The 14153-nt window shown below is 41.8% G+C and overlaps 1 protein-coding gene across 1 annotated transcript in view; it reads left to right on the top strand.

Annotated features, from left to right (window-relative positions):
* The window catches only part of RYR2 (ryanodine receptor 2), a 2714825-nt gene that overhangs the window by 842337 nt on the left and 1858335 nt on the right, over positions 1-14153 (top strand). Inside the window, exon 11 of the mRNA XM_069234403.1 lies at positions 6119-6275. Coding sequence (XP_069090504.1) covers positions 6119-6275 — 157 coding nt within the window. The remainder of the gene's footprint in view (positions 1-6118; positions 6276-14153) is intronic.

Consider the following 14153-nt stretch of genomic DNA (forward strand, 5'->3'; position numbering starts at 1 on the left):
ACCTTCCTGGGACAACAGAAGCAACAGAAGGAATCAAATGTGACAAGGCCGAAAAGGGGTAATCAGGATTAAAGACACCCTATCCACCTGAATCTTCTGAAACACCCTCACGAGGAGGGGAATCAGAGGGAAGGCATACAGAAGACCCGAGGGCCAAGGAATCGAAAGGGCATTCACCCATGCCAAAGGACAAACCACCTCCGAACAGAAACGGAGAAGGAGGGCATTGTGTGGAGATGCAAAGAGGTTGATCCAAGGGTCTCCAGACTGGAGGCAAATGCCCCTGAACAGGGGCACTGACAGATGATACAGAACCGAAGAAAACAGGTTGCGGCTCCAGCAGTCTGCATGGAAATTTAACTGACACCAAATGTAGGGCTCCCTCAGTGCTCTGAGATGGGTCTCCCCCCAGGAGAAAATCAGGGAGGCCAGATGATTCAAAGGGGTCCTCTGCATGCCTCCCTGGCGATTCAAGTAAGAACGGGCCACCTGATTGTCGGTATGAACCAACAGGTTCACTCCCAACAAATGGGCCTGAAGGAATTGCACTGCCTCCCAGATTTCAACCAGCTCCTGCCAGTTCTAGGAATGAGCGCTGTCTCTCAGAGGCCATTGACCCTTGGCTTTCAAGGACTCCAGTGTCGCCCCTAAACTCCACAGACTGGCATCTGTCATCAACAACAGGGAAGGAGGGAGATGGAAACTGACCCCCTTCTCCAAGTTGGGTGTATGCAGTCATCATCCCAACTCCTGAACAAGAACAGGGGTGAGAGGAACCTGAGAGTTTTAATCTGCAAGGGAGGGATTCCAGTGGCACAACAGATGAGTGATGAGAGGCTTTAGGTGAAGACGAGCACAGGGAACCACCGTGGTGGTGGAAGCCATCACCCTCAACCAGGTCCAAGCTGGAGTCGAGTGCTGAGACAAGAAGGCCAACACAAGATGTTTCAGTATCTCTCTGCAAGCAGCTGGAAGAAAAAGTGCCCCGATCTGAGTGTTAAACACAGCACCGATAAACTGCAACTGCTGAACAGAGACTAGCTGTGATTTCTCCAGGTTCAATCTGAAGCCCAATTGCTGAAAGAGAGCCATGGTTGCCTCTACCGCCAGCAGGGCCTTAGGAAGAGAGGAAGCTCAGATCAAACAACCATCAAGATAGGGAAAGACAGAGAACCCTAGAATCCGCAAAACACCCACAGCTGGAGCCAATACCTTGGCAAAAGTTAAATGAGAAGTTGACAACCGAAAGGGTAACACCTGAAACTGGAAACGGGCCCCGTTCACAGCAAACTGCAGAAACTGCTGGCTGTTCCGTTGGACAGGGGTGTGAAAATAGGTGTCCCCTAAACCCAGGATCGCCAAAAATTGCCCTTTTGGAGCAAAGGAATGATGGACTGCAAAGTGTTTATTCAGTATGATTTCACCTTCACCAACCTGTCCAGGGTCTTTGGATCCAATACTGGGCAGTAAGAACCATCTGGTTTGCAAACCAAGAAAAGAATAGAGTAGAAGCTTAGTCCTTCCTCCACTGCCCGCTTCCTGGTGATGGCTCCCTTTATGAGCAGCTTCTCCACTCCTTCAGAGTGTCTTTTGACAATGGGGTATCCCGAAAGTGACCACTTGGAGGAGGACCAACAAATGGAATCTGATACCCTTGGCAGATGATCAGTAGAACCCACCGGTCAGAAATCAGCTGGAACTACTGCTCCTGGAATATCCTGAACCTGGCCTGACCCCGGCATAGTCATGTCTGACTGTTTCACTGGGACTGCTGAACCTGGGGCAGCACAGAATATGTTGGTGAATGCGGCCCCCCAACCTTGAGCCCGTCCATGATAGGGCTGAGACGAGGACACCACCACCTGAAAATTCTGCTTGTGAAAGAAAGACTTCTTCTTCAGCACAGACTGGAAAGGCTTCAACATCTTCTTCCACTCAGCAGAACATTGCACCATAGCATTTGACTCATCACCAAACAGCTTAGGACCTTCAAATAGCAACTTATGAATAAACACCTCCAGTCGCCATGGCTTTGTCCACAGAGACCTCTGACCAGCCACTGCTACCCCCACCAGGGAGGAAAAAGCCCACAGGGTATCAAATGTGACGTCAGAGAGAAACTGGGCCAAGACCTCCATTGGAGCCAGGACAGGTGCTGGAACCCCTTGATCCCGAAGGCAGTCAAACAGTCTCTCAAAATCCTTAATGAGGACCTGTGAGGCATAGGCAGAATAAGTACAGGCCTGATCCCAAAATTAGAAGCTGTGTAAGCACACTTCAAACCAGCCTCCTCCTTCTTCTCCACTGGATCCAAAAGCATGGCCTCCTCAGAAGACAATAAAGACGAAGGGGCAATAGAGGACAAGATGAAATTGACAATTGGGACCTTCAGGAACTGGTTATCCAACTGTGCCAACAGATATCGCTTGCTCAAGAAGCATGGAATACCTTTCTTTTTTACCCATGTTCTCCCACTCCTTAGCAAGGATCTCATTATGATATCATGCAAGGGCAAATCATCCACCATAGAGGCACTGTACTATGAATAAAACCCATCTTCCACCAGAGACTTAGGCTCAAAACCAAGCGTGTCCGGAATATGTACCAACATATCAGAGAAATCTTTCCCTTGCAAATATTTGCTGTTAGGGGGATTGTCCATCTCAGCATCACCACCCCCACAGTATTAATCAAATCCTGCAAATCAGCCCTGGAAATTTGCAACAAATCACCATCCTTCAAGTCCTGAATATGATTCCTCTTGGAAGCAGATTTCCCGGGTGTAGCCACAGACTCCTCACTCTCCATATTACAACAGAAAGAGTTGACCAGTCAAGCAGGAAGTAAGTTATGCCCAGCAACAACTTCCTATTTATACCTCTTTTAGGAACCAAGTTTCACTCCCCACAAGACTTCAGAAGCTTAAGAGACAGGGTTGCCACTTCCCCTATTCCCCCGTACAAGAAAGCCACAGCTGTGGGATCCAAGTACTGCCAAAAGTAGCCTCAGCACTTGACCGGCCTGCCTGCAAACCGCGCACAACACTCCTCACCCCAGCCAAGCACATGCACAGGGAGAAAGTCCACGAACAGAGCAACAAATTACTCATGTACCCCCCCACAGTGAAAAGTGAATGCAGTAAGGCAGCACACACTGTTCATCATTGCAGGGTGCACAAGTAATCAGAACAAGTACCAAAAGCACAACCTACTCACTAGTGTGAAAGCGTGTTACACTCACCTGTTGCAGGACAGGAAAGCAAGCAGGCATGGAGGCGAGTGGGAGGGACTTATATACAAAAATAAAGAACAGACTAGGATGTTAGGTGCCTGTTCGGAGGTGGGACCGCCCCACTATGGTAATGACTGGGATGAGGAGGTCCTATGAGGGAGTAATGATCATCAAAAAAAGTTGAAGCGCTTCAGTGGCAGGTAAAAAAGAAAGGATCTAAGGTCTAGCGGGAGAAGGAATAGGGGAAAAGGAGACTGGAAGTGTGACATGAGAGGGGTGGGGTGAGAAGAAGAGGAAGGGGGAAATGGAAAGCTCACAAAGGCAAGGGAGCTAGAACTGCAGGGGGGAGGCCAGAGGGAGAAAATGAGAGGTGAAATGGAGCTGCAGGTGCAGATAGTGGTGGTAAAGCTGCAGAGAAATGGGTAGGGCAGAAGAAGGGAAGCTGCAGAGGCATGGGAGGAAGAATAGCAGGTGAAATGGAGACCTCAGGATGAGAATACATTTGTTTTAAGTGCAACCTTTGTATTGAAGTTCTGTTATTTACTATTGCCATGGAAGTCTAGGGTTACACCTCCCCTGATTAGTGTCAAATGTATGGGTTGCTGTAAGATGGATGACAGGAAAAATAGAAAGATGCAAAAAGAGAGGTAACAGGGGGAAACTATAGCTTAAGGAAGAGTGGTGCCAAAGAGAACACATATCTGCAATAGCAAAGGGTAGCAGGAACCGAGATGGGAAAAAAGGAGGTTTCATGAAGATAGTTAATTATTATTTATTATGATTTTCTAGCTACTTTTTCTCTACTGATACATGTCATAAAGGCACAATGACCTGTACTACACCTTCCACAGACAGAATGTGGATTCTTTCTAGAAGAAGCCAGACAAGAGGACATCATTTCCCAATTGCACACCCCCTCCACCCACTGCACTCCTCCTCCCTCCCAGGACCTACTTGAGCCCATCTGCATTTGTCTGCACAAGAACCGTGCCCAGCATCAGGAACCCTGGGCTTCCCCTTATCCACTGCTACTCTGACACACTCCTCCACTCTTTGAACCCTGGCTGCTGCTCATCACATTGCTGCCACGCTGTACCTTACAACACTGACGAGAGTTCACATGCACCTCTTGCATGTTGTCTTACATTTGCCTGCACTCAACATCCAACACTCCTGCACCCACAGCACCCCACTCGTTCATATTCACACAAACCAGCTCACAACCGATTGAAAGAGACCATCAGCTGTACCACCTACATGAACATCCCCACTAGCTGCATGGAACACCTCACATTCAAGATGCGCATCACAGCCAACGTGATGCTTACACTCACAGAGCCACGGACAAGGTACACAGGCACAGAACAGAGTGTGCAGCTGTTTTGAGGGACATGTTTATGCAATGCACTAACTCTGTAAATCTACATATTAGTGCATGAGCTGCAGAAACACAAAGCTGTCATTGCTAATGTGCTTTTTCTACCTGTGCTGTCTGTAACTTATGCACTAAGTCGGAATGTTTCAGGGCATTTCCAAGTTTATGTATGTGCTCTAGAGATCGATATTATGCTCAGAAGCAGGTACACAGCTTCGATTTGCACCTATGTGCATGTTCATGACACAGCTCATAGACGTAGCAAGTGAGATCTTGTGCTGTAGACAGTAGAACTGCTTTGTTTAAAAGATGCACAGCCCTGATCTGTGTCTCATTGCATTTGTGGAAAGGGGCTGTTGGCCTTCGTGATCTGACCAACTGGAGTGTACAATATAAAATCTGCTTTCAGCAGTGTAGGCAAAATGGCAATTTTCTCTTTGAAGGACAGAAAAGTTATCGCCAGAAGAACAGGGGCCCATATTTTTTTTAGCACAACGGAGAGCAGTTGCGTTATGTTGTGGGACAAGGGAGGACGGGAACTTCCCAGAGACATGCTTCTTGTTATTCCCTGCACTGGTGCAATAAAAATACTGCCTTGGACAATGTACAGTCTCGCACAGCGGCACTGAGGTGAGTGTACTCTGTCTAACATAGGATTTGCACTGTAAGCATACCCTTCCGGTGCAAACCCATGCCTAGAGAAGCTCTGAAGCAGCCTACACATTGCACTGGAGCACACATGTAATTTGTGAGTTGTTTTGAGAAATACAAAATTTCCTCCTTTTTAACGCCTGCTTCAAGGAGCCATTATTTGTTATGCTTTGCATCACTTTGTGCAGGTGGAAATCTTTAATAATCAAGGTCTATGAGTCTGTGCAGGTGGTGAAGCTATATATGTTGTTATAAATGGTGAACAGGTGTCTAAGAATAGACATGGAATTGCACTATGCTACTTTGGATATTAACTGTTGCTGCTCCCACATAAGCACATTTGCAAGGTGTGCTAATTAATCCGTTTTAATAAGGTCTTCTTGACTAATTCATAGCAAAAAGGTTCACGCATTATTCAAGATTTATGAAAGCGTACTTTGCCCCATTGCATTCTTGTACACCAACATCCTGTGAACATTAGATTTAACTAGCTGTTTTTATCCAGATTTGATCTTAATTCCTGGTTGCAACCACCTCCGTTGCCAGTGCTTCACAGACAAGGCATTGTAAGTAGTCTCCCTCATATTGCCATGTCACCAGGACACCATTCCATTCCTTGGCTTACATTAGACAGCCTACTGTATTATGGAATTATACATCATGCGTTGCTTCCAATGAATCAACTGGTTCTGACACATCTAGTAACAATGGTTTATACAAGAGAAAACCAGGGACTGGAAACATGGAGTCCTGACCACATGGATCTCCATGGAAACATTAATTCGGGTCCACTTTATAATCAGAGTAGCATTCTAAAGCCACTGGTCTTCTGAAGGTTGTTTCTTTCCATCTTACTCTTAGGTGGAGTGGGAGCCATACAAGATGGGGGCAGCCCTTTCGGCTCCGGCACGTAACAACAGGAAAGTACTTGAGTCTCATGGATGACAAAAGCCTTCTCTTAATGGGAAAAGAAAAAGCTGATGTGAAATCAACAGCATTTTGCTTCCGATCGTCTAAGGTAGGCCAATTTCAACTGCTGATTTGAGAGCACTACTAAGTAGTAGGACTGTGTATTTAATGTATGTTTATTGAAAATGTTTACACTTTGCTAAAATCGTCAAACAGTGAGAGTACACTGGCTGTAATTACCCCTTTAAGGCTTTGGAACGTCCGTGGTCTCTTGTGTTCGTAAACGTGGCGATAGTTCAGTGTGACAGCGTCCCTGCCCATCAAAGACCAGGAGTATGAAAGCCTTTGGCCATATTGTGGTGCATGCAGTCATCAAAAGGCAGGTGTTTGTCCTTCGACTGACCCTCTTGGTTCCTTCCTGCATGTTCATTGATACAAATATAGTAATGTCTATCTGGGGGCACCAGTTGTCCTCCCTTTTATGTACTGTGGCAAGATGGGGCTCAATTTTACACTTGTCCTTTCTTCCCTGGTGGCGACACTGCTGTAGTTTTGACCATGACTTTAGCAAATATGCACATCATTCTTTGGCACCTATTTGACAACATACACAGCATTATGAGAATTCAGGCACCTATGCTCCCAGATACTTGACTCAGTAGAAGGCAGCATTTGTATATGTGACTGAACAAGTGCAGATAAATGTCTTGCCTAAACATGGTGGTACCATACCATGAAGAAGAAAATACTTTAACTATGCAGTAAAATATCGGCTGTCATCATAAACTAGTTATATGTAGAGGCTCAGGATCTCTTTGTGATAATCACAGAGGTTAGTCAATGGCTTCTTTAGAGGGAGATGAGTGGAATATGTGAGTTTTTGGTCTTCCTAGGTTAGAAGCAGCAAACACATGATGCATGAGTGAGTGCACCCTAAACTATTGGGCCTCCCATCATTGAACAAGAACACAAGTAGCTGCAGAGTAGTTTCAACCTTGCTAGGACTCATCAGTAAAATTCAGATTATGTCCCTCTGGGAAAACAGCCAAGGTACCCACGTCTGTGTATACCCACACCACTCATAATTAGTCAAATAGACAGTGATGAAGTGATGGGTACTTTAATTTGAACCACTGGTAACTACTCTGGGTTAATTCCGTAACATAGTTTGTAGCCTATGTGTGCCATTACAGAAGGGGGCAGTTACATGTAAATCAGACGTGGTCCTGCTCCAATAGTAAGTCAGAGGAAGAGAATCGCCAGGTATATGGATTACACATAATCCATCCAAAGGCATTGACAACTAGTAAGCGTTAATATGATTCAAAATAAGGCAGTACTCACTTGAATGTTTTTTGCTACTAGAAGCACACACTAGATACCTTGGACGCCTAGGCGCCCAGAGAAAGATTGAAATTGAATAAAATATGCACAGGTTGTGACTATAAGTGAACAGCTCACCACTGAAGGCCAGATTTTCAGGTTGCAGTGTCTGCCTTTGTAAGAAGAGGCTCAGCCTCAGTGGAAATACATGTAAGGATATTGAGAATCGTCTGTCATGTATGAGTGAAAAACGATTAGTTAGAGTAGATGGCTTGAGTGCCTCATGACTACCTGGTGAAGTTGTGACAGCCCAAATTTTAGCTGTGTGTCATCAGAGTGTATATACAAGTATACTCCTTCAAGACAGGAAACCTTTTCCAGGGGCCTAATGCAGATGATAATTGTGAACATTGGGAAAGTGGGTATTATATATACATTTGGGACACTGCAGCTAATCTTGCAGGGCTTGGAGTTCAATGGCGTTACTGTGACCAACTGTTTTCTTTGCAACAGAAGTTATATTAACCAGCTAGGCAGTGCTGTGGAACCCACCCTCAAACAGTCCAATACAAAGATGACATGGTGGATAGTTTTGAAAGCTGTATCTGGATCCAATAAGACTAGTGCTCCGATGCCATTTTTTATTTTTAGAAGTTTTATATAGCACGGACTTTGCTTAAGTACATTACAGCTTTTTACGATGACCTACAGATTACATCACACAAGGTCAGATTAATTTTGTAGACAGAGGAAATTAAGGGTCTGATTTAGATTTTGGCAGGCGGGTTACTCTGTCACAGCGGTGACGGATATCCCGGCCCCCAAAATATAAATCCCATAGGAAATAATGGGATTTATATTTCGGTGAACAGGATATCCTTCAGCGTTCTGACAGAGTAACCCTTCCACCGAAATCTAAATCAGGCTCTAATGGTTTGCCCAGAATTACAAGATGTTGAACTGACACCAGGACGTGAACCTGCAGATCTGGAAGTATGGCCTCATCTCATCCCGTTCCATCCATCCGCTTCCTTAAGTCATTCACAACTAAAAGTGGAAGTATTTTGGTACTTCTTCCTGGAAAAGGAGGCCACCTGGAAGACACCAGGAATCTAGTAGTTTCAGCAGGATTTTTTACTTGCAATACACGATTCTCGAGTAGCTTCTCAACATTTGGGAGTAATAATATCATGCATAAATTACTCATATAACTTGGGCTTAGTGATTTCTAAAATAATGGTAGTTTAGTGATGGCTGTTTTCCAGGCGTAATGTATAATTCCTATACAGGGAGCTGTTAATGAGAACAAGCAGTTCTGGTGTCATGTTCACTTAAGTTTAATGATTTATGCTCATGATTTTGCCTTTAGTTGGAGGGCAGATTTTTCATTTTTGTTCATCTGCAATGTTGCTTTTCAAATCAGTACATTTCTTATTTAATTATTTATGTATTTTTTATATGCAAATTTAGAACTGTTTAAATGTTAGGAAGCGCCATCGTCTTAATCAAGCTTTGCCCTTTGTTGTTTTCATTCTGGCCCTCTTTCCCACTGGACAATATGAGAGGTCCTCAAATAGGCTGATTGAGAGGTGCTTTGGGATTTCATGAACACATTTTTAGTGCTTTAAACATTGCTTGGTTTGGGCCTTAAAATGCCAGATTTTTTATTTAAATAAATGCTTACAGTTACAGACTGATCAAAACATGTGGATGTTCATTACATAGGAGGAAAATATTTTTGGTCACAGACAGATTATCTACTAGCAAAGTACATGTTTTCATCTGCTCATTTACTTGACTCGCACAAGAATCAGTTGTTTACTAACAGTTTCACAGTCTAATGTTCTGTCAGTGAAAGTAACAACACAACAAGATGATCGACAGAGTGCTGATAGTTTTCAAACACTCACCCCCAGTCACAGATCTGGGTTAAATCAATTGTTCTTTTGCTCACCATGCCACCCCAGTTTGTTGGGGAAAGTATTCATCACTTATTCATAAGGACTGAAGGTCAGCACTTTCCAATTGAGATGTAATTTCAGCGTTTTACAGTATAGAATTCTTTTAGACGTGTGTTTTAAGGCAACACTCATTTGGCAGATTCATATAAAAAGATGCATAAAAATAATAAAGCAATATTTATTTTTGAAGTCACCACTCTTTTCAGCACTTCCAATTCAATAGTAAAGGTTAAGCACAAATCAGTGTGAGTTTGACAAAGAAGAATAAGACAAATAATTCAATGTTGTTGGGGGTGATGACAGATTGCACAGCTTTTGGAACCATCGAGTATCCGTAGATTAAAACTGTCAATCGTTTGTTACAGTAAGGAAATCAAAAGACAAAAGTCGTAAGGCAAGTTTGGTGAAGGAAGCAGGTGATATTTGATTCCTTTCAAAAGCAGATGTTTACCAAATGGCTTTAGTTTAGGATTGCTACAAACAATCTCTTCACAGTTCTAAATTTCCAAATTTACGCAAGTGGATACACTATTCTGTAAATATATATATATTACCTGTGAAATAAATTGTAAAGAACGGATCACGCAGAATTAGTACAGGAATGTTTAATTTAGTGAGAGTAGGTCCGTACATACAGAGCAATGTCAGTACAACTAGCATCATTAGCCATCCCCGTAACTGCCGTTACAACATTCTCTCTCAATATAATTCCTCTTCTACATTCTGTACTCACTATGACAATTTGTCTTAACATTCAAACTACCACACCCCACTAAAATATAAGAAAAAAAAATAACATACTGAATAGATGCACACAAAAATACAAACAATAAATAGAAATACACACATATATTCTTTAAAGATTATCCCTATTTCATCACTAATTCTTCGAGGTACCCTGGTAATTTTTTTCGCTCTCTCTTCATCGCATAGTTACACAACTATCATTTTAAACATTAGAATTGTCACCACTACCAGCATTTACTGCTTCTGGATGCATAGTAGGACACACATCTGATTGCAACTTAGAATCAAACGCATCTGATTGCTACTCAGAGTCAATCCCAAATCTCCCCCATCAAATAACCATTGTTTTCATCCTGCATCCCACAGTCTTCATCCCCATGTATGTTAACACCTTTACACTGACTCATATGTCGCAAATTACACACCCTATCTTCATCAAGTTTAACAGCGCCATCCAACACCTTTGCTATTTTCATAGGATCAGACTAATGGGACGCTCCTTTTGCCACAAACCTAGGTATCCTTACACACACATATTGTCCTGCTACAATATTGGGCATATCCTCCCTTTATTCATTTAATTCAAAACTTGACTTTGGTATTTTTCGACTCCCCTTCTCATTTGACCTTCCATTCCTGTTAACATTTCCTCTTGTTTCTTATTCTTCAGCCACCAAAGAACCAATTTAGAAGACGGCTTCCTCCCTCTCAACAATTCAAATGGACTTTTACCTTTTACAGAATGGGGAGTAATTCTGTACGATAATAATATACTTTGAAGAGACTCTTTCCATGATAATTTAGATTTTAATGCCTATTGGATAGCTTCCTTAACTACTCTTTTAAACCTTTCCACTTTACCGTTACCTTCAGGATGGCATAATAACACCATTGCATGGTTCACACCACCATTTTGTAAAATAATTACATTTTACTAGATGTAAGTTGTACACCATTATCAGATATCAATGTTTCAGGAATACCCTCTCTGGCAAAGACATCTTTCAGAAAGTCAATAACCAGTTCCGTGGTTACATTGCCAACCATGCGAATTTCTGGCCATTTAGAACAATAGTCAATGAGGACAATAGCATACACCTCCTTGGATGGCAACGTGTTGAACGGACCCATGAAATCAATTGCTACCTTGCGCCAGGGTCCCTCTGGCAACTGAAATATTTGTGAAAGGTACTACTAAAGGTTTAACTATTTTGTCACTTGATTTACATGCATTACATTCTCTCACCCAATGGTCTACCATTCCATCCAGGCCTGGCCACCAAAAATGTTCTTTGATTTTTCTTCTGGTACTTGCAATACCCCCATGACCACATGTCCTAACTTGACAAGACTTTCTCGCATCCCGTTTGGAGGCACAATTTTATCACCTCTTAAAATGATGTTATTACAAATAGATAATTAATCTTTGACTTTCCAAAATGTACTATATTCCCCTTGTAACTGCCGTCCAGACGGCCACCCCTTTGTAAGAAAATCCTTTACCCTTAACAACACCTCCTCTTTTTCCATTTCCTTCATCCACCTTTTCTCGGACAGCTCCAAATCTGTTTTTTAATTCTCAACAGACACCACATCATCATATGTGAATGCCACCTCACTATCACCAACCTCATTATCATTTCCATTATCTCAGGGCAGACATGATAACCCATCCACACACAATTATTTTTCCCTGGCACATGTATTATAGCATAATGATACAGTTGTAATTTTGAAGCTGATCCCACTAGTCGTGGCATAAGACCTTTACCACCTCCTGGTTTCAAAACGTTTATCAATTTTTTATGGTCCATACATATTTTGAATTTCCAAACCCATACATACATTCTAAATCATTGTACTGGCCAAGCTGCAGCACGTAATTATTTTTCTATTACAGAATAATTCCTTTCTGTCTGTATCAAAGTGTGGGATGCGTATGCAACCATCCACACTTTTCCATTTCTTTGTTGGGACAACACAGCTCCAATTCCATAATCGCTAGCATCCACAGAAATAATACAGTCAGCTCCTACTTCAAACGATTTTAAGCAGGGTGCATTGACAAGTTCTCTTTTTAAAGTTTCAAATTCCTCACTGTGCTTCTGACTCCAACAAAATTTTACATTTTTCCTTGATAATGTTCGTAAATTCTCCACTTTGGATGCATAATTGTCCACAAATCATGAATAAAATTCTGTCAAACCTAACAATGATATAAATTGTTCATTACAATTGGGTCCTGGAGCATCACAAAGAGCGTGACTATGGCTAATTTTGGGACGAATACCATCCTTTGAAATAACATGTCCCAAATATTTCACTTGATGTTTACCAAAATTAAATTTTTGCTCTTTTACCGCCAATCCATTCTCCATTAACACTTGTAATACTTTTCTCAATACATTATCATGTTCATTCGTATCTTTCCCAAATATTAATATATCATCTTGAAACATCTTTACGCCAGTTATGTTTGACAAAACTCTGGACATTTCCCTCTGAAATACAACAGATGCAAGGTCTAAACCAATTGCCATTCTCTTATACTAGAACATCCCTTTAGGTATTATAAAAGCTGTACAATGTTTAGAATCAGGATCCAGCTGCATTTGATGGTAGGCATTTGCCAAGTCAATTGTTGAAAATACCTTAGTGTTACCAGTGGATGACATCAATTCTTCCAAGTTTGGTAATGGAAAAGCATCCACACAGATGGCTTCATTAAGAGATCGTAAATCCACACAAAGTCATCATTTTGCAGTGGGAGGTACCCAATCAGATCTCTCAATGGATTCTATAATGTCCTTCGCATAAAGGTCACGCAATTGTCCTTTAGCTTAGCTCTATAATTAAATGGAACATTTCTCAACTTTTGTCTCACAGATATAACATTGTGTTTAAAAAATTTCATGTTGCCTAATTGCCTACTAAAATCATTAGGAAATTCAGTCTTTTAATCAGAATACACTATACCATTTATATTCAGGATATTACTTCCATCCACTGCATACACTGGTGAATCAGCATTAGGATCCACTCTTATTCTAAGTTCCGTCATGTGTGGCCAACCCAAAATCATTCCACCTTTCTCCGCAATTAGTACATCTCTCATGCATTTTTTCCTAGCAAATACAAATTGAGCCTGCACTATCCCCACAATGGAAATTTTATGACCAGAATAACTACTTGGACTTATGTTTGTTTTTTCATCTCTGTACCTGGCCACAATTGACTATTTATTTTTTATTATGGTATACCATGCACAAGAATCCACCATTGCTTCCACTTGTTTCCCGTCAATAGTTAACAAACATTTTGCAATTGCACAATTTCCCCTGGTTGTTTACCTGTCCGTATACTCAACACTACATCTTACTTAATGTATTCGAACTCATCACCATTGAAATCCTCCACGATACAGTTCACTTTCTTTCGAAAATTCTTACATACACAAGAAAAATGCCCTTTTTTTTACATGCATTGAAAAGTTTTACCAACCGCAGGACATATTTTAGAATTTGCTAACTGAGTACTAGAGCCACATCTATAACATAGCAATCCTTAATAATTATAGCTTGGATCAATTGTGTTGCTTAATTGATTAGCACACATAATTCCCAATATTTTCTTTTCATCCTTCCCATTATTTTCACAAGCAATAGCACATATCGCACCCTAATCCCTATTTTCCTTTCTCACCACCTGAATACACCTCATGGTTACTCCAATACTTCTTGCTACTTCTATTGCGGCCTTTAAGGGTAATTCACCTGAAGACCACAGTTTCTCCTATATTTTCTTAGATTTCATTTTCATGAATAACTGATCCCTTAAAACCTGGTCATACGTCAGATGTTCAAGAGCACATGTCACAGCCAATCCTCTTTACACAGCCATATACTGGTCAATAGATTCATCTTCTTTTTGTTCTCTAGAATACAATTTATACCTTT

Source organism: Pleurodeles waltl, chromosome 5 (genome assembly GCF_031143425.1).
Source record: "Pleurodeles waltl isolate 20211129_DDA chromosome 5, aPleWal1.hap1.20221129, whole genome shotgun sequence".
NCBI classification, from domain to species: Eukaryota; Metazoa; Chordata; class Amphibia; order Caudata; family Salamandridae; genus Pleurodeles; species Pleurodeles waltl.